This window comes from Oryzias latipes, chromosome 1 (assembly GCF_053564925.1).
Source record: "Oryzias latipes strain Hd-rR chromosome 1, Olatipes_Hd-rR_3.1".
Lineage (NCBI taxonomy): Eukaryota > Metazoa > Chordata > Actinopteri > Beloniformes > Adrianichthyidae > Oryzias > Oryzias latipes.
Genome location: NC_136237.1, coordinates 6,060,136 through 6,087,833, shown reverse-complemented (window position 1 = coordinate 6,087,833; position 27,698 = coordinate 6,060,136). Strand labels below are relative to the sequence as shown.

The 27,698-nt window shown below is 41.5% G+C and overlaps 1 protein-coding gene and 2 long non-coding RNA genes across 3 annotated transcripts; 1 reads left to right on the top strand and 2 right to left on the bottom strand.

Annotated features, from left to right (window-relative positions):
• Positions 1-1,441: 1,441 nt before the first annotated feature.
• Positions 1,442-6,823, top strand: si:ch73-109d9.3 (uncharacterized). The gene is made up of 4 exons (XM_023960754.2): positions 1,442-2,280; positions 2,364-2,497; positions 4,270-4,378; positions 5,136-6,823. The coding sequence occupies exons 1-4, from the start codon at positions 1,995-1,997 to the stop codon at positions 6,299-6,301; spliced, it is 1,695 nt and encodes a 564-aa protein (XP_023816522.1). The 5' UTR covers positions 1,442-1,994; the 3' UTR covers positions 6,302-6,823.
• LOC144995479 (uncharacterized) lies at positions 2,983-26,861 on the bottom strand. The gene is made up of 3 exons (XR_013659011.1): positions 26,728-26,861; positions 22,957-23,058; positions 2,983-3,163 (listed from the first exon to the last, which is right to left on the bottom strand). It is a non-coding gene; the product is annotated as an uncharacterized LOC144995479 (long non-coding RNA).
• Positions 9,801-10,286, bottom strand: LOC105354947 (uncharacterized). The gene is made up of 3 exons (XR_909459.4): positions 10,213-10,286; positions 10,061-10,095; positions 9,801-9,872 (listed from the first exon to the last, which is right to left on the bottom strand). It is a non-coding gene; the product is annotated as an uncharacterized LOC105354947 (long non-coding RNA).
• Positions 26,862-27,698: the final 837 nt, after the last annotated feature.

Genomic DNA, 27,698 nt, shown 5'->3' with positions numbered 1-27,698 from the left:
GGCTTCTCTGAAACTTTAGCTTCATCATCTCAACAAAAAAAGAAGCAGTAAGAGGTTAACTTTCTCTGAACTGATGCCTGCTGATGTGGTGATCAGCATATATTACGATTTCCTTTGGCGCCATCTCATGTTTACTGTGACAACGCGCAGCGCCACGTTTGAAAAATTCTACTTTTTGTTAAAAAAGTGATCTAAACGGAAAAAATAACACAAATAAAATACTAAAATTTGAATATTTAAATCTTTTGTAAGTGACCATGGTAGAAGCGGGTTAATGGCCTTCTAAGTGTGCATTAACACACTTCACGAAAGCAATCGTCCTTCGCTTTGTGTCGGACGGTTCAGGCTTCCACAGCGTGCATTAATTTTTGATAATGCACAGTTTGTCGCCCATTACCCCTTACGTAACATGATCATTTCAACATAGTACTTGAACAGAGAAATCAGAGTTTTCCCTTAAGACTTCAGGACATTTATAGGACAGTGATGAAAACCATTTTTCCCAGGGCAACATTCACTGTTTTTAGTGGTAAACTTAAACAATTTTGTGTTCTCAAAAAATTGTTTTACACTCGAAACTTAAATAGCGCACTATAAAGTGCGTTCGCCATTTTGTAGTGCTGTCCATATCTAAAATTCCAAAATCGAGTGCCCTGGAAAATTCCCTGAAGTTTCTGCGATCAGTGACCAGTGTGCAATGATGCTCACTAGATTGGAGAATATAGACAACAATGCATTTCGTCAGAACAATTTTTGCAGAAAAAAAGTATTAAATTTTTTTAAATAAATTGATGCTTTTATCTTCAGAAGACAGTGGACTCATAAATAATCGTTGCAAAACGGTCATATTAATTAGATTTTAACTTTGTAATATCCATGACGTTATATCCGCCGTTTAAAAAAAGTAGTGAGCAATGTGTCCAAATTGCTTTTAAAATCCAGGGCACTAGATAGTGCTACACTGTATAGTTTTTTAGTAGTTAGGGAGTAGGATGGGAATTGGGACATAGCCAATGTTCCCTTGTGAGAAAGTCAATGCTGACTGGTCAGAAAGTTTTCCAATCAGCTCGTAGACGGGATCAGGTTTGGGCACAATTGGAAGAATTTCTGACCAATCATCATCTCCATGTCTGTAATTGGGTGGCTTTTTGTGGCACATTGAGAGAACATTTTAGTCAAAATTGTTTTGATTGCACATATTTTTGAGTTTCAAGTGCATTTTTCTGTTTCAGTTGCAAGCTAATTTTTGAGCACACAAAATGTTTAACATTCTAAAGTCTAAACGATGTGTGTTACACTTGGATTAATGGCACAAAAATCACTCCATACCAGAGCCGCGAGACTGAAGTACTAAAAGCTTAGAAGGAGTAGTGGACACTGATTTAGGGTGAGGACTATAATGAATCAAAATATTGCAACAGATTGTTGTGGCTGAAACATCACGTGCGTTTTGCCGTGCCATCCCTCCGGGCCACCGTACTGCGTAACACGTGACGGCGTGAGTCAAAACAACGGCTACAAGTGGGTGTTGATCTCTGTTCATAGCATTTGAGTGTTTCGCTGTTGCTTTAGCCTAAAACTAAAGAGTAACTTTAAAGAAGATAAACGTATAGTGTCTATCGGTTACGGAATGGAGGGTTTGCGGAAGGTCGCGCGACGCCGGAAGAGAGATTAGCATCAGCATGCGGGTGCTAACGCTAGGTTAGCTATTTTAGCCAATATATCAGTCAATGAGCATCACATCTGTGAGATTTTGAGTTTCATAAAAGTCTGAATTTTGGTCACAGCCAAAAATATTGGGACCGACGCATGCGCACGTCACTAAACAAACCCCGTTTTCTGTGAAGCGGATAACATCAAAGAGGATGTACAACGACAATCCCTAGGAGACGTTTTACATCAAAGCAAAGGCACCGCTTCCCTGAGAGGAAAGCAGACTAAACAATCGCAGTGTAACAGACACGATAGTCAAGACCGAGAGGTGAGAGTCGACCATGCCGGATCTGGACGCCCTCGTTGTGGCCTTCCAGACCCAGCTGTCTGATGTGATGGAGACTGTGGTGAAGACGGCGATGTTTGAGGTCACGCGCTTGGTGGAGGACGTCTTCCTGGTGGAGGTGAGGCGGAGGAGGCGGGAGCTGGAGTCTCTGAGGATGCAGCTGCAGCGGAATGAGGAGCAATTCAGGGGAGACAAAGCAAGATCCAAGACTCTCCTTGAAAGCTCGGGGAACGGTGTGGACCAAGCGGGCGACTGTGAGGAAACTGGAGACTGCGAGGAGGGTAAGAGCTCAGACCTGGAGAGGAGGAAGGGGAAGTGTGTGTGGAACAGACCAACAGTCCAGACCAATGTCCTTCGTTTCCAGACACGACCTCTGGCTGTGATGTGAAAACCCCGCGGGATTCTGTTGGATGCTGGATGTCCAGCCTCAGACGAGACGACAGAACGGGTGCAGAGGATGAAGCTGCGGCCGCACAGAATCCTGACCCCGACCAGCAGGCGAGTCCGCTGTTAACAACAGATCAGACTGATCTACCTGTTCATCATCAATTCAATTTAAAGCTTTTGGCGCTTTTCATTAAACTTGAAGCACAAAGATAAAAAAAAACAAAGTTAAAGGGCCGGTTTCATGCAAAATGAACTTTTCAAGCTTTTAAATGTATTATAATGTTTATTCCTCACTATAAACCCCAAAGTGTTATTTTGATCCATTCACACATTTCTGAGCATTCTTCTAAAAACCAGCTCTCTTTGAGTACCAGCCCCTCCCAATCAGAGACGTGCACAGCAATTCAGAGGGGCAGGGGCTCAAAGTCAGAAAAGGCCACCAAAAACACACGTTTTTTGTTCTTTTACCAACATGGAAATTGAGTAACATTTTAGAATAATAGTAATAGTAGTGCACGGTGGCACAGTGGTTAGCGCACTTGCCCCACTGCAAAAAGGCCTTGGGACCTGAAACACCAATGGGGGACCTTTCTGTGTGGAGTTTGCGTGTTCTCCCCGTTCATGCGTTGGCTTTGTCCCTCAGTCCAAAAACGTGCTTCATAGCTTAAATAGTTAGTCTAAATTGTCCATAGGTGTGAGTGATTGACAGACTGGGTCCAGGGTGTCCCCTGCCTTCGGCCACAAGTGGTCGGGATAGGCTCCGGCAGCCCCATGACCCTGGGAAAAATTGGATTAGAAGATGAATTAATAATAGCATTAGTAATAGTACTAATAGATAGGTAGGTGAAAGTGATACAATTGTCATTTTTTATGTAATCAAATATTGTCAACACGAGTTTGTTCACTTTATCATAATCTTGGAAGACATTCAAAGCAATAAAACACTGGAGGGTATTTTTTGGCAATGTGCCGCAGACATTATCAGCATTAATCAAGTCTAAAGGCCTGTTCACACCGGGACGAATTTCGCCGGCGATTTTCGCAGACGTTTAACGCCTCGTGACTAAACAAAGGGCACCAATGTGAGTGTGCACACCGAGGCGAAAAAACGCCAAGCGCCAAAGCGTCAAAAAAAAAAACCGCCTCGGGTTCGGTTTTTTTTAAAAAAAATTTTTTAATCGACCAATGAGAATGGCGCTTTTGCACACGTGTCTGGAGCCTCTGAAGTTACAGTAAAACACAACTTGGGGGCGCTCAAACACAAAACTGTCTTGCTGAGCACACATACCAGCGAAGAAGTTAGACGCCAAGTAGCGTCTACACAGCCGCGAAGAAATAATGACGGACATTCTAAAATATCCCCGAACCAAGCACCAGTTGGAGCTACTGATGCTTGAAATATTCATATTTTCTTTGTATGATTCTGACAAGCGCGTAAATACTTGCTCTCTTCTTCTGAGTGAAAAGCGATTTTAAGAAGCGTAAAGTTGCGCAGCGCCACCTTGTGTACAGGAGTATTTCTGTTTACATTAAGCGCCATCTAATGTCAGGGAAGGAAATTGCATGTTCGCTCGGCTCATCGTCAGCGAAAATCGCCTGGGTGTGAACACAAAAGACGTGGCGAAAAACGCTGGCGAATAACGCCTGGCGAATATTCGTCCCGGTGTGTACGGGCCTTAATAAAGATGGTAATATATTAAACACAGACATCCTACTACATCTTTCCCCAGAATGCTGAAATGATTCATAATATTTAATGATATCATACTGTTGTTGTCTTAATTCACCAAGATCTGTGGTTTAAATCTCCATCATCTAATGGCTACGACTTTCTTACTAAGAATATGTTATGATTAGTATCTAATGTGCTGTTGTACCCGAAGGCTGCAAAACCAGAGGATCAGATGTCTACTTTGGATGTGAAAGAGGAAGAAGTGAACGCCCCGTGCTGTTCCTCTCATCATCTGAGCAGTTGGGGAAGTACATTTGATGGTGAGGAATCCTCATTCTTGTTACGTTGGCTTGATATTTAGCCTTAAACACGTCCAAATCAGTAGTTCCCTCAGTGTCCGTGTTTTCTCTCAGTTTCAGTTGTCTCCTTTCACTTGAATAGTTCTAGTTCAGGGGTGGGCAGTCTACAACCCAGGGGCCAAATCAGCCCGTTAATCTGGCCGCCAAACTGGAAAAAATAATATTGATAGTCCTTCTAAAGGTTTTATTTTCTCTGTAATTCTGGATTCCACTCATAAATGCTGCTCTGCAAATAAAGGCACCTTTGCTTGGATGTAGAAAGACATTCAGGATTCATGTGGTTTTTCTGATGTTTCTGATCATTCCAACCGCACATGAATGCAGCATTTTGAGTTAGAATCTATCGGTGCACGTGGCTCTGAAATCAGAACAAAATCATCCGAAATGTTCAGTTTTAAAATACAGACATACATTTTTGATCAGTTCAAGCCTGTTTTCATCCAGATTCCATGTTATTTCTTTCTCTGATGAGGTGGACTACCAAAACACTCCACTCATCTGCTCCTGGTCCAGCCCCTCTGTCAAATTGTAGAACCCTCTGTGGCCCACCAGTCAAAAAGTTTGCCCACTCCTGTTCTAGTTGGTATTTTTACTGTTTAGTCCACAAATACTTTACGCATAAAATGAAAGTGTGTATATTTTGAAAGACATAAAGTTTAAAAAATATATAATTTAGACACTGTTTGTGGCTGATCTTTTTTCTGCACTCATTTTCTAGACAGAACAGGACCCGAGTCCAGCAACGCATGTGAAGCAGCCGAAGTCAGACCCAAGAAGGCTGAGGAAAACGGTGACGATTTTTTGAAGAGCTCTAATAGGCAAGACTCTCACATATCAGCTGCATACCAGTATCCCGAGGACCAGCCAGAGGCGCGCTCGGCCGCTGATCAGCCTCATTTTTCCTCTTTGGAACTGGACACAGGTTGGATTGGTCTTCCCGGTCTGCTGCAGAGCCACAGACCCGACAAGGAATGCGATCCGGTCAAAAGCAAAGGTTCTGCAGCTCGAGAAGAGCCTGAGGTGTGTGACTCTGTGAGAGCAGATGTTCAGCTCTCTTTGGGTGCAGATCCCGTTTCATCCTCGGGTTCCCCTGAAGCCAGGATGCAGCACAGCAGCATGCTGGGTGTGGCTGTCAAGAAGGAGGCCCTGATCAGTTCAGGAGGGTCTGAGCCAAGCGAACGAGCAGAAAAAAAGTTTAAAAAACCCGGAAGGGCATCTGCATCTGATTCAGGGAAACCGCACCGGGTGATTTTGGAAACGCACAAATTCAACAGCTCTTACAATAAGGGCTCTGTGCTGGAAGGTATGAAGCCTCAGTCTAAAGTAGATTCAGGTTTGAGCTTACATGAAGCTATAGAGCACATCCATCGACCGCTGAAAAAGCCCCCAAGTGTTCGGACCTCTGCATCCCCGTCTGTAGCTCTCTCATTGGTTGGAAACCTCAGTAACTCCAACAGGATTCCCTCCACATCCAAAGCTGCCCCTTCTGCCGCCCTCTCCGTGCAGCGGCTCCACCTGAACCGGACCAACGCCTCATGGGTGGGCCTTAAATCCCAGCTTCAGCCTGCAACCTGTCAGCACTCCAACCCCGCCCCCCACGCCGAATCCCACCCTCACATTGGCTCCAGACACCTCCTGCGCTGCGGCCAGTGTGGCAAGTGTTTTCCTCACCCCAGCAACTTAAAGGCCCACCTGCAGACGCACACGGGCGAGCGGCCATTCTGCTGCTCGCTCTGCGGACGCAGCTTCACCAAGCTGAGCAACCTGAAGGCCCATCGGCGGGTTCACACCGGGGAGAGGCCATACTGCTGCCTAGCCTGCGGTAAAAGGTTCACGCAAAAATGTAACCTAAAACGACACCAGAGGATCCATCTGGATGTATGATGGTGGAGAGCAGAGATGTCTAGAAATACTCTGGTGTTTGTATCTACTGCGTTGTGAATCATAAATGTTTAAGTTATAACGTATGTGCGTAACATTTGTGTCTGTTGAAGTGGTAAACTCCTCATTCAAGTATGTTTTGAATGCTCAGATTGAATTCTTGTTATTTTTTTAAGAAAGAGTCCCCTTTTGTCAGCTCAGATGTTTACACAGAAATATTTGGATAGAATTGCATCGCAGCATCAGGAACATTTACTAAAACGTTGGGTCAAACTACTTCATCAATTTGGTTTTTCTTCAGACGATACTCATTCATTTCGATGACTGATTGAACAAATATCGACTTACTTGTCAGATTTCCTTTCTGAAAACAATGTGGTTTGCTAATAGATATGTTTTTGCATACGTAGCTCTCTAGAGTGAACACAAGTGGAACAATCTGTTCTTAAAAGTGTCAATTCCTATGTAAAAAAAACACAAGGAACTTGTTTACTGCCTAAAAATAAAAGAAACTGTTTAAAACAATTCATAGATTTGATGAATATTACAGCTAAAATTCATTGGATTCCAATTACGATTGCTATTCATTTTAGTGAACTCTCATCTCACAGTAAAAATGCTTTGATCAGAAGAATCGATGGAAGAATATTTTTTACGCCCAGCCTCATCCTATTCTGTTTTAAACAACTTTTGGAAGTTTAATTTCTTTGAAATCCTGTTAGGGAGGATCTTTCTAACAAAACAAGTCAACAGTTTTGACAGTAAAGGCCGTTTCACACAGCGCTATGTTCATTTTGCGCTTATTGCAGGAATGAAGTTGGTCATACGTGAAAATACGCGGAAAAAGTGAGAAAAGTTGTCGTGTTCATGTGATATTTTTACAGATGTATCATGACTGTACCACGTTCAATCCACGGAAGAAGTACGAATAAATCATGCAAAGAACACATAAATCCACATACAACATGAACCGTGTGTGATTATTGCCCTGTTATTATGAAATTCATTAGTGATTCGTGCGTCAATTACGTCATTTAAACGTGATATGTGTGCCGTATATCTGATATAAAAGTTGTACATTTGCGATAAAAAAAAGTTCATTAAACATACGTGGAACAATCGTGGAAAGCCTCAAAATTTGCAAATGCATCTCGCATAAATTACACAATATTGCATACGATTTATGTAAAAACTGCGTATAAGTATAAACTGTAATTCTCAACTGACCAGAAATTTTGAACAGTTTAGAATCGAATTCACGTAAAAACTTGTCAGCTAAAGCCCTCGACGGACATCTTCGCACATCAACGACTGATGAACACTTTAGAATTATGTGCATCACGCATGGATCACAAAAATCCGATATTCTATACGTAGAAAATGTACGTCGTGGCTGTGTGACAGCTGTAAGAGACAGATTTCTCTAGGATCATAATTACACCTGAACCTTCATAAAACGTCTTCTTTCTCTTTCGGCTTTTCCCATCAGGGGTCGGCACAGTGAAATAATCTCTCTTTCGAGGACGAGTCGCACGGTTAACTTGGCGATGTTTTACGCCGGATGCCCTTCCTGACGCAATCTTCTCAATTTTACCGGGCTTGGGACTGGGAACAGGGAGTAGCCCGGATTTGAACCCAGGTTTCACGGATGGAAGGCACCGCAAACCAGCACGAGCTATACTGGCTCCTTATTAAATGTCTTAAACTGCTGATCAAATAATTAGCCTCTTCAGTGAAATCACAGTTTTTTTCACAGTGAGTGTTCTTTTGACATAAGCCCATTAGGCAATATCTGTTTATCGATTGTATTTGTATTTACCGTCATAAAGACAATTCCTTTAACAGTTATCTCATGGAGATGGGAAAAAAAATGCTGAGCTCTTTTTGGTGAAAGCGTCCTTTCTTTAGAAAAGTGTAATCTTAAGATCAGATCAAGTGCGTAAAAAGTCGTGTTCATTTTTTTAGCTACAGCGCTGCTGTGTTTGCTCTTTTGATTTATGGGTGTAATCGTCAATATTCTTTAACCAATCAGGTTTAGGGTCTGCATAAAGGAGATGATGGATCATCTTTTAGGGACGGAACGCTGTCATGGGCTCTAATTCCACCATAACTGCCGACTGAGATGGAGAGTTGGATTATTGGAGTACCTCATGAATCCCTCTGACATTACTGTCTTCGGCCTTTGTCATCAGGTTGATTGGTGTTTTTTTCATAGACGAGGGAACTCTTTACTATCTTGCACAATCATTGTCACCATCCGGAAAAATGACTTGATCAGCAGCAAACCTACCATCGATGCAATGAACAATCTGTCCAACATTAGTGTCGCCGTAATGACTCCCCAGCTTCTGTACTGCCGATTCAGCATGTTTGGATTCTCGACATTTAATAGCCAAATAAAGGTTTTTACGGGAGATCTTTTTGCTCTGGTTTAAATAAATGTATACAGTACAGTATATGCACGGATTAGCCACTTTTTTTGGGTACACCAACTGCTTGTTAATGCAAATTTCTAATCAGCCAATCACATGGCAGCAACTTGATGCCTTTAGCCCTTGTGCTATCCTGAAATGGCCTGATATGTGATCTTCACTGGTGTCCATGGATTACATGAAATCCTCCTCACCTTAATCCACCTTTGTCATGGTAGGGATAACACGTCAATTTAAGGATCGGGTCATCTGAACCCCATAGGATAGCACAAGGGTTAAGCATGTAGACATGGTAAAGACGATCGCTGCAGTTCAAACCGAGCATCAGAATGAGGAAAAAAGGGGATTGAAGTGACTTTGAATGGGATTGTTGGCACCAGACAAGCTGGCCTGAATATTTCAGAAACTGCTCATTTACTGGGATTTTCACCCCGCAACCCTGCCTAGGTTCTCCAGAGAATGGTCAGAAAAAGAGAAAATATCCAGTGAGCAGTGGGTGAGGTGTGGGTGGAAATGCCTTGTTGCTGTCAAAGGTCAGACGAGAATGGTCAGACTGGTCCCGTTGATGGAAAGACAGCAGGAACTCAAAGAACCACTGGTTCCAGTCGAGGTATGCAGAAGATCATCTCTGAACGCACAACACACCCAACCTTGATGCAGATGGACTCAAGCAGCAGAAGACCACACCGGGTACCACTCCTGTCTGCTAAGAACAGGAAACTGAGGCTACAATTCACACACTCACCAAAACTGGACAATAGAAGATTGGAAAAACATTGTGTGGTCTGATGAGTCTATTTCTGCTGATATTTCTGAACTACTCAGACCAGACCAGGTTGCTGCCGAACACCGGCAGCAACCTTCCACCAGAGGCAAGGTGGGGTTCAGTGTCACTTCGACACGGGAATTGAACCTGCAATCTTACAATCAGGCGTCGACCGCCCCACCGCTGCACCACGGCTGCCCCATTGCAAACAAAAAAAATACAAAACAGGAGAGGTGCACCTGAGCAGGTCACCACTAATTTATGGGCTGAAAACAGGGGGGTCCCCCTTACACAATACTATATATGGCACCCACCAGCTACCATAAGGATAAAAGGAGGAGGCAGCCACCTTCAGCCAGGTCCAGACACCAAGATACTAAAAATGAGCACAGAACAGTTTAAAAAAATGGATAAAAGCAAGGGTGTCAAGCTTGATTAAAAGAAAATTAAAAACAATGACTAAAAACACTACAAGCAAAACAGCAGTGGCAACTCTGCTGGAAAAAGAAAAATAAGTTAGTTCTCCCCTGGGACAAACACATGTTTTACAAACCCTTATATTACCTCTCATGCCCCAGGGTCAGAACTCATGCCACCACCTGTTAATATAAATAGAATTTAAAATGTTGCAAACTCAAATGCTTAAAAACTTTAGTAAAAGGACTCAAATGATTAAAAGCTTTAGTAAAAACGGTCCACATGTCAAGCTCACCCACCAAGGCCAAACCAGGAAACCAGCATCTAGATGGAACTCCCACTGCTGCTATTTATCAGCCTTGTGAGCCAATCACAGCTCAACAGACAGGTGCTGGCCATGAATGTTAAACTATGGAACACCATGAGGGACAAACCACCACCCACAGCTCTGTCTGTCACATATGCATTTCTAGACACTCCTTCCTGTAATGTGTCGGCCAATTGTAGTGTGGGTTACACAAGTTAATTTTTGAGCTTGATGTTGTAAAGCGAGTCATAGCAGCTCTGTGCAGGTGTTACAACCGATAACATTCTTAGCTCATTTCAAAGGGAGAAAAAAACTAGCAGATGCTAATCTTTGAGTGTGTTTGTGTGTTTAAAGAAAAGATTTAAGGCAGCGCCTGTGTTCTTGATGATATCTCTCCTGTGTTGTGTGCGAATTCAAAAGAGAATATGTCTACACAGAGCGCTTGACGCATACCAACCTGACTGTAGAGAAAACATCTAGTTTCATTGCTGAGTCTATCAATAGATTAAAACAAAATATTTTTGATCTTTGCCACAACAAAGTTTAAAAGTTTACACTCTATATGCTAGATTACTTCACATTATTGCTGCATTTAGTTTGTCACATTGTGATGATATATTCAGACAGGACACGTTTGGTTCTCATAAGCCTTGTTTCCACTGAGCGGTACAGTCCAGTGCGGTAAGGAGTGGTACGGTATGGTCCAGTTAATTCTGGCGATCATTTACACTTAGTTTAGCCTGGCTTCCACTGAGCGGTTTGTTATCCCGGCGCATGCATGGTGTAGACCTCTGGTGTGTCATTGCGTCATTGTAGTGCTACGACTAGAAAAGCAACAACAATCCCTTAGGCTCACCCTGCATCACACCGTTGCCAAGGGTTGCAAGGAACATTTGCATTCCACTACAGACTAGGCCTTGCTGCTGTTTGCCGGCATTTTCATTATAGACTTAGGGCCAAAAGAGTACACATGAAACCATAAAAACGTGAATGCTTACAAACGTCAGGAACATTAGCTTAAAAGAGGACTAAATTGACGCTTTCTAATGTCGTTATCATTGTCTGCAAATCAACGGGTGGCTACAGCGGCTCTGCCACAACCGTTCCACTTTTCAATGGAGCTATAACTGATGGGGGCCCGCAAGAGGTATGGTTCGGTACTGTTTAATACAGGGGTCTCAAACTCGCGGCCCACGGGCTATTTGCGGCCCCCAAGATGGAATTTTGCGGCCCCCGCCTTAATATGAAAGTCTGTATTAATGACACCTTTTCAGTGTTGTGCGTGGAGCTGACCAACCAACCAATCACAGTGGGGTAAATGACTCTTGGGGGCGTGACATTGACCGGGCTTGAACGCAGGGAAACATTTAAGGCAGGACACCTGACAGCCCCCTCCCCGGACCACATTAAGGAGTTCCTTACTATCCTTTTTAGAACGTATTTATTCGCTCGTAATTCTCTAATTACATGCAGTCCGTGCTGAACTTTTCTCTGGGTCGCACGGAGCCGGAGGAGGGTTACGGTTATGGTTACGGTTAGGCGAACGGCGGCGTATCAACCCCGACCAAACGGTTCTCTCCGCTCCCGCAGGAGATGGGTCGCTGCTGAGAATAAATGTGACACACCTACATGCGTGACAGCTAACGGGGCTCTGACATTAAACACGTGCGAGCAACAACATGTAGTCTTAGACACACTAAAATACGTGGGGAAAATGCCACGATAGACGTGTTTGAGATGAAACCGAAGCTACAGCGAGACTGAAGGAGAACAGAAAGTTCGAGTTGTTCTTAACATTCAATTTAGTTTTAATATGCCTCTCCCCCTTAGTATGATCTGTGTTATTATATTTTTTATATTTATTTTTAATGTTTTGTAATGTATGTATCCTTTTTTAAATCAATAGGTATTTTAAATTGTTTTAATTGATCGCTCACCTACAAAAAACGTCAGAACACATTTCCCACAATGCATTGTTTTGTAGTCTATTGGCGGCTTGCAGTCAGTGGAGTATTACATTTCCAGCTGCGTTCGCTCAGGTTGGGGCCTTGCTCCCGCCCCTTTCTCCTGATATTTTTGTGATGATTGACAGGTGATGTTGGAGCAAAAACATACGTTTCACACCAGGTGATCTGCGCAGCGTTTCGGCCACATGGGTGATCTCAAACACGTTTATTGTGCATCTTGGCTGCACCTAGTATTTGGTGTCGCCAAGATGAATTTCCATCCGTTTTTTATAAAAAAAATAGGAGTGGCTGACCGGCTGCTCTACAATAACTATAACACTAACAATAACACAGACTCAAAATTGGGAGCACATACTCTCTGACTTCTCCACCTTCAATATCAAAAAGTACAGTCCAGATTTACAGACAATCATCTTTATACCACATTGAGGGTCTCAGCTGTTGGAGAGGAAGTGCTGCCAAGTGTCCATCAGTAAGAAGAAGACAAGAGAAGCCGTGTTCAGAAGAACCCATTGATAGAGGTTACAGAACTGTAGAATTGGAGTCTTCTTTTGTGTTTAATAGTTATAATTCAACAGTGTTAACTGAACTGTGTTAATAAGGACGTTAAGTCAGAAAACAACAGATATAGAAGACTAAATAAACAGAAATGTATTACTGATTTATTTACTTATTGATTTTTTTATTTACTTATTTTATTTGAATGAGAGTTTATGAGTATATTTTGTACAGAAAACAGTTAATAATAGAGTATAGTTAATAGTATAGTACATGTTCCATACAAATTTATTGGCTCTCAGACACTCAAAAGTTGCGTGTGTGTGTGTTAAAGTTGCGGCCCTCCCTCAGCTAGACCCTGCCTTCAGTGGCCCCCAGGTAAATTGAGTTTGAGACCTCTGGTTTAATAAGTCCATTTCACAATGGAAGTGTTCAAAATACTGGACGTTACCCTACCGGACCGCTCAGTGGAAACGAGCCTTTAAAGTGACATAGAGTTTTTTTGAGCTTTTAAGTGTAATTTAATGTTAGCTCCTCACTACAAACAACCACAAAGTGGTATTTTTGATCCGTTAACACATTTCTGAGCATTCCTCTAAAAATTTGCACTCTTAGCACCAGCCCCTCTCAATCCATGAAAACGAGTGGGTTCTCACATTGTGATGTGGATAAGTGAGAAACAGCCCCTTGCAGGAAGAGTCTGAGCTAACAGCCCCGCCCTTAGGCTAACAAACACACCCACTTCCTCCTTGGAGCTAGCAGTGATCGGCTAAACCCTTTTATTCTATATGAACAATGTGAACATCCTTCTGTGCAAATGTTTGGATTTTTTTATTTTATTTTTGTGGTTGAAATGCAGACACACTGCAGAGCCTGGCTCTAGGTTGATGTCATGAAATGGGCGTCGCTCACAAGGAGCGAAAGGTGGTGCCTCAGAGATCGAGTCCTCTTACTTCCAGGTAGGAAACGAGCTTGCAAATATAACTCATATTTCATTAAAAATGTATTCTTAAGTGCGCCAAAGGTAACATATTGTCATTAATATGGATATAGTTTACTCTGAAAGGCTTAAAAACAGCATGATATAGGCCCCTAGTGGTTTAAGAGCATCTCGTAACACAATTTGCTATCCTAACCAGCTCTCAAAAATGAAACTAGAACCCTCTCTTTGTCTTTGTCCTGTAGTCCTCCATCTTTGCATTTCAGGAGTTGCACCAGTAAACTTGTTTTGCACTGATACTCTGTCTGGATCATGGCATTTCAGTGGACCTGATATTTGCAGTACCATCACAGCCTGCGATTGGCAGCCTGAAAAGAATGTCTCTCCTCTGATTTCTCTCTGGGTGACCAAGCTTTTCACCCAATCTCTAGGGAGGAAGGTTATTCATTTTTGCTTTGTTTGTGGGTGATCAATTACTTGTGTTATTGAGGAATTGACAAATTATTTCATTTAAAAAAAATCTTTCAATGTCATTTCCTGTATTCTTTTTACCATTTCTATCGCTCACAGTTGAAGTGTACCTATGATGAATATTACCGGCTCCCTTTTTAACACTTATGCTATCCTAGGCACTTTAATGTTGGGAGTTGGGTCATTTAGACCCACTAGACAGTGCTCTGAACCTTTATTCTTCAATGATTTGTGATCTTCACTGGTGTCCATGGATTACATGAAATCTTTCCACCTTTATCCACCTTTGTCATGGTAGGGAGAACACGTCAATGTAAGGGTGGGGTCATTTAAGATAGCACAAGGGTTAATGAAATGTGATAAATATGTTTGTTGTGTAAGATTTTGTGATAGATTTTAACTATAACATAGCTGCTTAAAGGAAAGTTGCAATTACAAAAGTGGCAGTTAAAATTATAAGTGTGTCTGAGTGTACAGATAAACAACTAAAAGAACATTTAAACTATCACGATCCTTAGTCCTCACGTAATGCATTGTGCAAGTAGTCTTAAATTATATCTAAATGTCAAAAATCTTCAAGAGTTCCTTTGTTTTATGTTAAAAACGTTTCCATATTAAAACACATTTTCAGTTTCCCATTTAAAAATGATTCTGTAAGCTTTTTTAATTTGTTGGCAGAGAAGATTCAATAAATATTTTAGGTTTATTTTTTTGTTAAAAATGTTCTTTTTTTTGGTACTTTGTTGAGTGTAGGAGACACCCACAGCAAGACTGTTTATACGATTGTAAAAGGTTCTGTCAGACTCGAAGGACAAACATGCGTCAAACTGTGAGACTGATATGGGAGCAGGTCCAGAGCAGCTATTATTCCACACACACAGTGATAAAAGTCAGTGACAGTGTAAACCCCACTGGCATGCATCACTCTTTCTTCTCTGATAGAAAATTCTTTTTCATAAATAAATAACTCCCTGTGTCAAGTGTTTGCTGGAAGTCCTGCTCATTGAGTGCAGCAGAGCAGAGCGCGGTGGTGTCCAGGAACAGTGCTGACAACTCACAAGGAGTTCTCCTGAACAAAACGAAAAGTTTCACAGCCTTTGATGTTTCAAACTAAGAAAAGGAGGACGCTGACAACTTCATTTAACAATCATCAGCATGTGGAATTCACATGGACACCACAGAGCATTTTGTTCCTAAAATGTACAAATCAGTTCACAGCTGATGCTCATCACAACTTGACAAACAGACTGACAGACTTCACAGCAAATGCGATTCCATGGTTAAATTCACATCTTCCGCTTGTCTCGACGCTTGTCCAAAAAATGGGTTCATAAACTTAAGCCTCACACTGGTGGCAACCAAACTACTGAACACTGGTGCCAACCTTCCAAGGTAAGATGGGATTCAATGTCGGCTTCCTTGTGCTTTGACGCATGCGCCGGCAAGGTGGGAATCGAACCTACAATATTTCGATTGGGGGATCGACTGTCCTACCGATGCATCACGGCTGCCCCGGGGTAAATAGCGTATACTTGCTTGTCTACCTTCCTTGAAGGCTCAAAGTGCTGTACAGTCACAGTCCCATTCACCCATTCACACACGGATGGCGAGTCACGGGGGCAGCAATCTAAGCAAAGATGCTCACACTTTCATCTCCCCGGCCACTTCTTCTAGTTCCTCTAGGGGGGAACCCGAGGCGTTCCCAGGCCAACCGAAAGACACAGTCTCTCCAGCGTGTCCTGTGTCTTCCCTGGGACCAGACCATACCAGATGCTCGAGCCAACTCAACCAGTTCCAGTCGATGGGGAGGAGCAGCGGCTCTACTCTGAGCTCTCTCTGGGTGACCGAGCTTTTCACCCTATCTCTACGGCGGAAGCTCAATTCAGGCGTATACGGGACCTTGTTCTTCCGGTCATGATCCAGAGGTCATGACCAGAACGAAGATCGACCGGTAGATTAAGAGCTTCGCTTTCTGGTTCAGCTCTATCTTCAACACAACAAACCTTTTATGGTCAATGAGGCTGGACCCATAAGCAAGACTGAAACTGAAGGTGGATGAAATAATAATCTTTATTGAGTCCCAGTAGTGGTGGAGGGTCCTAGCTTGAAAGATTCGTGGTTTGGATGGATGACAGAAAGGATGAGCTGCTGGTCTGGTGGAAGCTGTGAAGACTGTATAGAGTGGAGCCTTGATTGGTGTCCCGTTGGATGACAGTGGTGGAGATGAAGCTGGTAGTCATTCCTGAAGGAGCAAAACATAGAGTGGGTCAGTGTGCAGGTAAACACAAGGCACACGGCATAAAACTTGGCATAAGGCTTGGCTTGAAAGCTTAGCATGAGTCAGTACTCTACCGCAGGAAGCAGACGGACTGACATCGGCTGAAGGTTGAGGAATCCAGACGAAGGCTGCAGGCTGATGAGTTGATGGGTAGCAGGTGTGGAGATCATCCCCCGGTAGGTGTGGGAGGAGACCAGGGTCCTAACAGGACCAGTACAGCTACCACCTAACAACAAACACTGCTCCAAACCGCCTGGTCAATCTCACACTCCGATCTTCCCTCACACATGATATTTAACCCTTGTGCTATCTTAGATGACCCCCACCCTTACATTGACGTGTTCTCCCTACCATGATAAAGGTGGATAAAGGTGGAAAGATTTCATGTAATCCATGGACACCAGTGAAGATCACAAATCATTGAAGAAAAAAGGTTCAGCGCACTGTCTAGTGGGTCTAGATGACCCAACTCCCAACGGTAAAGTGCCTAGGATAGTACAAGGGTTAAACTCTTCCACCTGGGGCAGGCTGCAAGCAACCCCAATGCACACTGCAGGTCCTGGCTTGATGAAACCAACAGGACAACATCATCTGCAAAGAGCAGAGAGGAAATTCTGTGGTCCCCAAACCAGACCCCCTCCGGGCCCTGGCTATGCCTAGAAATTCTGCTCATAAGGACAATGAACAGAGCCGGTGATAAAGGGCTACCTTGTCGGAGTCCAATATTCACAGGAAACACCAAAGGACACCACAAGGGACTCGGTCAAACGCCTTCTTCAAATCCACAAAACACATATGGTTTGGATTAAAAAAAAGGGTGAATTTTTTTTTAGAAATATATATATTAGGAATATATATATTAAGAATATATATATATATATATATTTCCACTTTTTTTAAAAGAATTTGTACATTAGCTGTAGCCACTCTAGCTGCTTTTTTGACCCATTCTTCCATTACAGCTCTTGTTGTCTAAAGCTGTAATGTTTTCGGGCTGTTGCTAGGCAATAAAGACTTTCAACTCCTCCTACAGATTGCCCCATCCATTCTGTCCTAGATACAGATGTACCTTAAAAAAAACCTGAAGAGCCTTAGTATGAAGATTTACTGATAAAAGAAAACATTTAAGCAAGCTCGCCCCAATCGCTCCTTCTGGTATTTTAGCAAAGCTGTCTTCCTGTCTAACTCAAAGCCCACGCTCACTTCCCACCACAAATCAAAAGCAGACTGACATTAGAGGTTCAATCAGCCCAGAGACCAATGCTGATCCTCAAACTGCCATTTGAAAATGTCGTCAGTATGCTTTGAAGTAATGCAAGGAATATATTGGCTCACCCTCCAAAACAATCATTGCTTTTGAAGAAAGCTGGACTGGAGGTGAATAAACTTTCTTAGCTCTGAAGCCAAAAAGGCTAAATGGGAATTTTATTAATAAAAATAAAAAAGAACTGTTCTCCAAGAAAGTCCCTCACATTTATAGCTTCTCATCAAAACTCGTGATTACAGATTAAAACTGATGAACAGAGCATCCTATGGTTGTTTTTGGTATATTAAGGAAGGATAGACCCTTAAAAAACACTTCAAGGGAAACTTCTGATTCCACCCTCAACTTTCAGGAGCCCAGTCGTCTTTTGAATCTCATAACCCCTTTGTATCTGGCAGCACTTTGTTCCTTAAAACCCTTCAGTTCTTCAGGAACAGATCTACACGCCGATCAATGCACTGCCAGCTATGGGCTGCTGTGATCAGCAGGGGTCAGTGTTGCTCCATGAAACCATTGCTAGACCACTGGTCCTGTCTGTTGCCAGTTCATTGAGGTGATAAGTAAACCTTTTTACCGCAAGCTCACATGGAACCCGATGAACAAAAACACACACACCTCGAAGTTCTTCCACCATCAAGAAGATGACACATTTACTTTACACCTCCACCTAATTGCTGCCCTCTTTGCAGGTTTCCTGGTCTTTACCACACATTTAAATACATCATTCTGGTCGCAAAGTAAAATGACGTAAGACAGACTCATACTAAGAGTGGAAGTGGAGAAGAATGATAGCAACGTTTTGTTATTTCTTTTTCTGGAGCCATAATACTAGCTAACACACAGACCCAGACACTTAGTTCCTTATTTCCCTCTTCTCGTACAGCAAAAGATACCAAAAGTAGTGATTCCTTTCAGTGCACTGAGAAACAAAGAGGACATCTGTGAAAGCACGTTGTGAGGGTCAGCCAGAATTATTTGACAGCTTCAGCAGTTTAAAGTTTCCTAACTGACGGATCAAACTCTTATTTTCACTTTGCTTTAGACAAATAAATTCAGACAGAAGACAACAAAATATCTGTGAAGGGAGTCCTGTCTTTGTATAAGTTTGGTAATACGTGACGTTCCAGACAGATGGTATCCCATTCCACCTTTAAGGATCCAGTGTTTTGGTCAAAAAAAACAACAGGAGCTTGATGCAGAGAAGGAGAAACAAGCTGGGTCATTAACATTCTATTTGAAGGCCTTTATGCATGCTTTAATGCTTATTTTTCCCACTTTAGTTTGAAAATGTAATTGTTTGTTAATTTAAAAAAGATATATATATCGAAAAAGAGCTGCTTTTTTTTTTTACTGCACACTGGTCTGGAAGCCTGGAATTTTGTAAGTGCTGGGATTAAAATGATTCCTGGGATTCCTCTGAGGATTCGGCCTTTAGAGCAGCTTTGCAGACTAATATTTAATAACCCCTGAGTAAATCCTGAAATGAATTGCTCGATAAATAATTGAAGGGAAATTTATAAATAATTTTCCTTCCTAATCTCTTTCAGTGCGCTGCAGTCCAAGTCTCTGAAGTGATGCTCATCCTTGTCGACAGCCCGCAGGTAAAGCCTATCGCCTGTTGGAGGTGCTCTTGTCATGTCGAATCAACTGCCTCCTCCGGTGTGCCAAATGGTAAAAATAAATTAAATAAATGTTTTTTTTTTTTAAAAAGACCGAACGAAAAAAAGTACATGGTTGTAAAAAAGCAGGATCTATTAAAATCTTGTTTTTGTGAAGACTACTTTTGTTATCAGGGCTATTTTAGATTTCTGGGCATTTTCAGGAAATGAGAGAGGTTTTGTGCCCCCCGAGCAGATGAGACTGTACAGCCGGCTTCCGCCTTCAGACCAAATAGTAGGAAGTGTGCATAGCCTGACCACCTTCACATTAGATTGAACTGGTAGTCTGGCATGTTCATCCAAAAATCCCAATTAGGTAGCATCAGCTCTATATGATGGTTCTTTTTTATTTATTTTTGCTCCCGCTTTCAGCTGGTAGTGGCTTTGCTTACAGTCTGCTAATGGGAATAGGTACAAGCCCATTATTCATTATTAATTATGTCGTTAACATTGAATCGCTCTGTGCTAATCCTACAAACCATCTAAAAGAGTTTTATTGGTTGTCACTTTCCTCAAGGATTGCACTGTACGAGTTTTTCGTGAGGTGCCCCATCTGACCGAAATGAGATCTGTTTCGTATGAATCATTTAAATATACTTCGCATTTATGGATTTCAATATATCAGCTTGAAATTCTTCACTGGACTTTATATGTAAAACTCCTGGAAGATTAATTCATTCATCTTCTTCCATTTGTCCCTTTCAGGGTCACGGGGCTGCCGGAGTCTATCCCTGCCACTTATGGGCAAAGGGGACACTCTGGACAGGTCACCAGTCTGTTGCAGGGTCACACAGGTAGAATTGCAACAGTCTGATTTGGAAGTAAATCCATGACTTTCTCTGCATCATTTTGAGACTGGAGGTTTCTTTGAAATGTTGGGGTTATAAAAGACGGCAGTTGTAGAAATTTGACTTATGTGAAAACTAAAAGTCAAGTCCTCATCAAAAATAACTCCAAAGTTTCTCACAGGAGGAACTGGATTTTGGATAACTGGATGTCAGGAACTAGAACTGAAGGAGCCAAAATCGCAGAAGACCAGCTTTGATGTGACTAAACTATGACAAAAAAGGGTGATGATGCATTTGACCTGACCAGCATGAACTGCAAAGCAGACGGTTAAGTACACCGATGATGATTAACTGAAATAAATACAGCTATGGAAAATTACCGAGTGAAACCGTGAGAGAGGGGAAACATTACAGCAGGCAAGAAAACATCACTGAAAACAAACCAAAACACTGGACACAATCCTCACAAAGTGAGGATGTACCGTGTAAATCCTGCTACCCTTTAGGTTTTTAACCGCTTTCTATAGGCTGTACACCGTAATAATATAGTTATAAAATGAGGCAGATAACCTAAAGCCCACTTTAAGATTACACTGACAATTTTTTGCTATTTCAACGGCCTTATTTTAGATATAATTATTTTAATCCTTCTTTATTTTTGTTTTTTGCGATAAGGATGCTTCTTGATTGTTTCAATGACGATCTAGAAAAAGCCCACGAAGAGGAGTGGAAAGCAGCAAAGTAGCAGTGTGGAGTTTTACATGGCACGTATCAGAGCAGCTAGACAGCGGTGAGCTGTGTTGTAGGTGTGACCGATCGAGGAGTTTAAGTGGAGGTGGGACTGCACCAAGAATCAGCTTTGAGCTCCTTCTTGTGTCTGTGGTGAGGGCCAAACTGACAGACGAGGCTAGACAGGGGCCTCTGTGGACCATGATGTTTGCAGATGACACTAAGCTGTAGAGAGCCGAGAGCAAGCGGATGAATATCTAGAGACGTGGAGGTTTGCTCTGAAAAGAAGAGGAATGAAGGTCAGCTGCAACAAGACAGAGTATATGTGTGAAGGAGATGTACTAAAGTGGATCAGAGAGGTTACAGGGAGCACAATAGAAACAGAAAGTCTGGGAAAGAGGTGGAGAGGCGTGTGCAGTCAGGTTGGAATGGGCGGAGAAAAGTGTCCGGTGTGATGAGTGATAGCTCAAATGAAAGGAAAGGTGTAGAACAGTGTTTTTCAACCTTTATCCTTGACAGAAATCCCGCGGCACACCAGCATCCAAAAATTAAAAAAAGGAGAAACTCTATAGTCTGTATTGATGTACAGTCCCTCCATGATCTCACGTGCATTTTGTGATGATTATGGCAGAAAAAGCTGGAAGTTGCAGCTATTTTTTTCTAAAAGTTGTAATAAAAGTTAAGTTAGTTTTCAGTAATAATTTTCAACTAAATTATTTGACATTTTACTCTGGCGGTTGCTTTTCCCTTCAGTTTATTAACATGCAATTTTATGTAACCTCACAAAAACACAAATACATTCTTTCTAAATAATGATAAATGTTTTTTTTTTTTTTTTAATGTTGGTACAAAGGCAACTGTAATTTTTGAACAATTATCTGATCACAATATATTTGATACATTTTGCACAAAAAAACTATCATTATATTTATGTTTTCTGTAGCTACACAAAAAGTGAACAAGTTCAAGTTTTATTAGTTTTTCTTTCGTCTTAATCAAAGATAAAGTCTTTGAAAACTTTAACAAAAATGTTTCATTTCTTTTTAGATGATTAAATTGTTGGAATTTAGTTTAATTGTGTCTGTTGGTCACTTCACCTTAATCCTGTGTCTTTAATGTCGTTGTTACTTCTATTTAAGCCTAACTTTTCATTTTTTAAAAGTAACTAAAGTCTGAAAGCGAATTTGTCCTTCAATCTAGACATTCTTAGAAAAGTGTTTCAGTTAGTAAGATGACTTGGACCAAACTCTGGGATGTTTGGCTGTTAATAAACACAAACCTTGAAGGAGAACTAAACTGTTGACCTCTGATTTCATCAAGAAGGCTCTAAAAACTGTTTTATGTGTGTTTGTTTGTTGAGGTTTCAAGACGTTTAACAGGGAAGACTCATTGTAGCGCAGAGACGCTGTCACATTAACACAATGCATCATGGGAGATGTAGTGATGTCAGACAGACTCACGTCTCTCAGCTTTATAATATTGTTCACTTTTTCCACGGTCTGATACCGGATCCCACGGAGAGCTACACCGCTAGAGACGAGCTTTCGCTGATATTTTTGTTGAAACTGAGAGACTTTACGAGCTAAATCGGAACAAGGAAGTGAGGACTTTAACCAATTCTGATTGGTCAGACTGATGATGTATGATTAGGGGTCCAAGAATAAATTTTAATTTATTGTTACTTTTGAACGTTTCAAGTCATTTCAGTGAGCATTGTGGACTTTCTTTCTTTAACTGAAGGGTACCAACAGTTTTGTCCACCACTGTACATTTATGATATATATGGCTAAGGCCATCATGTTTTCAAACATATTGTCTTGGAAAAAACTGAAACATGTCAATAATGCTGCGTTCACACTGAACGCGGTTTGCGTATCAACTTCACGTCAGCGGAATTTGCTGGTCGACACCTGTCCAAAAATGTGTACATAAGCTTGACGCCCCAGACGCGTGTGGGAAGAGCTACCACCAAATATTTTTAGACTGATCTCTACATAGAGCAGTGTCTGTGTGTATCTCATTTACAAAGTATGGAAGGCACGGATGATGTAGAGAGATGAGCTTCATTCATTCAAAAAGTAATCACGTCTCCATGTCTGGGTTCATGAGATCATTCAGACTCTACCAGTACGATGAGCCTCACCTTAACAACAGGAGCTGACGACCGCTCTCTGCGGCGTTTCCATCACTCTGTGACCCAGTCTGAAGACTTGCTGTCCCGCATAGGTCTGACAAGGGGAAAAATCTAAAAAAAAAGAATGAAATCAGAAGAACATTTAAACGTTGCCTCATTGAAAATAGGAAGAATATCATAAAGTTCAGGGGGAGACTATTCAGATTATCCCCATACTGGATTTGGACTCCATCCACTGATTGCATCACTGAACACGTCTCAGTTTATAACAAAGCTGAATCCTGATTGGTTGATGCAACTCATCGTCATTGCTAAAGTTCACATTTTTTAACTTAAATTGTGCCACAACTTCCAAATCGCACCCGACAATCAAATTGCGCTGCTTCTAGACGCACCCCTATGTTCAAATCACGCCGCAGAACCTTCAACCACGTCTGTATATTGACTTTAAATTGAAACTAAATGCCCTTGCAGCGTGTATCGCGTTTGGTATGAATGTAGTTCAAGGATTAGATATTTATATTTAGATACAAACAACAAATCTGTTCAAATGTTTATCCAGTTGAAACATGATTTATGAAGCTAATCTGACCTATGCAGAGTTTGATTTTGAAATGCAAAGCATGACATCAGGGATTGCTCTCGCTAACTTGTCCCTTAAGGCACATGACCCATGGTAAGGACAGTATGTGCATATAAAAAGGAATATTAGTAAAAGTTTCATTGCCCAACTTTTCTTCTCTTCCTTTGCAAATGATTTAAGATGTCTAAAAGCAGCTAAACAGGAGTGCTGTCCATCAGGGACCTTTAAAAATAACGCTTGTTGTTGTAAAGCACATTGTTGCACTCACATCAGAGCTCCGTCATGCTGTATTTACAAGTTGAAGATACTCTGTCATATCATTTTATGAGGAGATTTCCAAAGAATACCTCGTTTATCTGGAAAGAAGCATCTTTTTTCCAGGTTAACAAACACACACATGCGCTGTTCTCTACTTTACACTGAGCCCACAAATCCACAAACAGAATGTGAACACCAAGTTGAGCTAGAGGACCGCAAAATGTAGTTAAGAGAAACAGTTTTTCAAATTTGAAAAGACAACAAAGAAGACTTGGAACCAGACAGAGGAATAACAAACAGCCACAGTAGGAAGACTGATGCCAAGTTGTATGAGTTTTTAAATTACCATGTAAAACAAGAATTGAGTGTCGAATTTGACACACATCAAAAGAGGCAACGGACACAAATTTGACATGTGAATGAGATTCGGTGTAAAAGCAGCATTACCCCAGGCTTGGCGGAATTGATCTAAGCCTCGCACTTTTCTCCTAAAAGTGCAGCTTATACTCTGGAGAAAATATGTTTTTTCTTCCTTATTTGACATTTTTTTGCTCTTGTGACTTATACTGTAAAAAAATATGGTAGGTAATTTCAAATGTCCCCAAAATGTTTGCAATTTGTAAAGATCTTACAGAGCCCATATTTTAGGGCCTAAGACACCAACTGATCTTAACTATCTTAAAAAATTAAAATAATAATAATAATTTTGCATTCCCAAATTGTGCCTGACTTTGTTTGTTTTATTGTTATGTTTGTCAAATGTTAGAAAAAAATTGATTTTAGCTGGAACTTTACATTTTTAAAGAAAGAAGTCTTGATCTTTATCCTGGTTGTTAAAAATCGTTGGGAGTTGGACCCAAATGCAAAAGAATTGGAAACTGGTGACAACTTTTTTTTTTTTTTATCATCGTAATTTTCAGACTATGGGTTGCTCCAGAATATAAGTCGCAGCAGCTCAAGACGTCTCGCGTTAGGGACGTCTGCAATGAGCCAAGTTTGAAAATTGCCTGTTTTAAAAGGATTGTTATGCAAATTAAACTTTTTGAGCATTTTGGCGTATTATAATGTTCATTCCTCACAAAAAACTACAATTAGCTCAAAGCGGATTCTTGGTGCAGTCCCACCTCCCCTTAAACTCCTCGGTCGGTCACACCTACAGCACTGCTCACTGCTGTCTAGCTGCTCTGTTACGTGCCATGTAAAACTCCACACTGCTACTTTGCTGCTTTCCTCATACAAACCAAAACTCCTCTTCGTTGGCTTTCTCTAGATCGTCATAGAAACAATCAAAAAGCATCATTATCACATATTTTCCTTCTGTAATTACAAACAATCCTTTTTAAATTACGACTTTACGTCTCGTAATTTTGCTTTTTTTTACATTTTTTTGGTGGCCCTAAAACTCTGTTGTAAAAACAATCCTAAAGTGGAATTTTTAACCAGTCATGCATTTCTGTATTTCCTCTAAAAACCAGCTCTATGAGCATCAGCCCCTCCCCATCCATTAAAAACGAGCGGTTTCTGAACACATTGTGACGTAGATAAGTGAGAACAGTCAGCGGGTTCAGCACCGCCCCCAGGCTAACACACACACTACTACTATCTATGTGAAGCTAGCGGTGATCGGCTCAGTGCTTTCATTTTACGCACAATCTGCACATCCATCTTTACAAAAATTGGGATGTTTATTTTCGTGGGTAAAATGCAGACATGCTGCAGAGGTTTTTCTTTAGGTTGATGTCATGAAATGGGCGGGACCCACAAGGTGCGAAAGGCGGAGCCTCAGAGATCGAGTCGTCTTACTTCCAGGTAGAAAATGAACAGCGAAAATAACTCATATTTCATAAAAAAGACGTTCTGTAGTGTGGCAAAGGTAATAAGTTATCATATATATAGATACAGTTTATTCTGAAAGGCAAAGAAAAGCATGATATAGGAAAAATAATTATGTACAAGAAAAAACAAGATTTATAACCTTCTCACCGTTCAAGCAGAAAGCAAATTTCTAAACATTTCACTGTGACACTAAGTTAGCAATGCCACCCACGTGAAATGACCAAAGATATTCAGAAACAAGAATTAAACCTATTTAGATTTGTTAAAATTGTCAGCTTTGTGCAATAACTTCTTAATAGATGAAGTGTTTTAACAAGACAAAACCTGCCAGTTTCCCCTTAGTTGTGGTGTCATCTTTTTGATACTTTTGATCAAAACTGAAGAAAGTCAGGTGTGTTGCTAAACAACAGCAGAGTGAGAAGCAAAAAAGCCTCTGTGAGTTGTCAACAAGGAAATGCTTTGGTCCATCTCTCAGCAGTTTTTATCACATGCCTGCAACTGGTACTGGACCTCAGAAGATGATGTCTGCTGACATCCATTGGCACCACAGATCTCCTAACTGCACTTCTGACTGTCAGGCTTGTTTGGGAAGGAGTGTGCGTTTTTAGTGACAACTCTTAGATGGATCACTGTCACATTTTGATGCGAAGATTTTGCAAATGTTCAACTTTTCTACAACACCAACAAGGAGCAAGCTAGCGGCACTCCTCCTTCCCCTCTGGGGACACGTCTGTCAGCGGCTGAGCCGTCAGCCCTGCCGCCGTCTTTAACACGAGAAAGAGTTGATTGTCATGGTAAATGGCCGCCGCCGTCGGATTGCTATAATTTTTAACAAGATCCCAAGACATGAGAGTCATTTGTGGAAACACATTAGTGGGGAAATGAACTGCTTTTAGTGAGCCTGTTTTGCAGCAACGGTGAAAAATACCTGTCCAGCCGGAGATAAGTATGTAAATTATGCGCTCAATTAAACATCCCCTCATGCTTCAGAGGAAAAGGCTGGGGGAGGGGGGAGGGGGTGCTGTGCTCATGAATCAGCAGCAAGCTTTTCAAGTAAAGAAGGAAAACGTACAAGTGGTGCACACTCTTATTTAGGCACTTACCTCAAAGTCTCTTTAGAATACAGTCTGAATCTCATGCTGGGCGTTCCATTGAGTGTCATGTACTGCACAGAAACAAAAGGGGGAACTTCTGTTTTGATGTTAAAAGTGAAACGCTGACAAACCCTTTTCTCTCTGGATTTGTTTAATTTTTACATTAATTTATCTAAAAAAAAAAAAGTTGGACAGAACCTAAATGCATTTAAAATGCTGCTGAAAAAGAGTGAAGCGTGAAGTCGCGATGAGGTTTGGAGAAGGGTAAGAAAGAGAGGAGAAGAAGGAGAAGAAGCAGTGTGTGAACAGGGGGATTCTCAGTTGCAGGTGTATTTTTAGCAGGAAGATGAGAATCTCTCACACACACACACACTGACACAAACTGCAGGCTATCCTAGCTGTACTGTTAAATAATGCAAGTGCAATGAGATCTGAGGGACTCCTGTAACATGAAGCTTGTGTGTCAGAGAGAGGAAATCTGTGTGTGCGGGGAAGCTTACACATGTACACGTGTCACTGAAGGGTAAAAATCCTCCATCTCCTAACTTTGAATTGGTTTCTTGCTAATGTGTATATGTGTTTTGTTGTCACATTGAATATTAACATCCAAGTTCAAGACTCCAGCATGTCAATATTTCCACATGGCATTTGCTAGTCAGCATGTGTTTTTGTTTTTCCAGCTATGTGTAATTATCTGTACCAATTTCCTTGATGTGTAGTAATTAGAAAAGTGCTTTTGAAGTGTTCAGCCACCAAACACATGAGGCCTCTTGTGCCCAATTAGGCAGCTTGTTTAAACCACCCGCCGTCACATGGTTCCCTCTCTTGGCCTTCTTCTCCTCCTTCATCACTGTATCCCACCATCTCTTCTTCATCCGTTCAGCCTGCAGTATGAGTCACAACAAGAAATAAATGGCTGCCGGTCGCCGATTTTAAGAGAATTACATGTTTTTTGAAGATGCACCTCAGAGTGTGGGCAT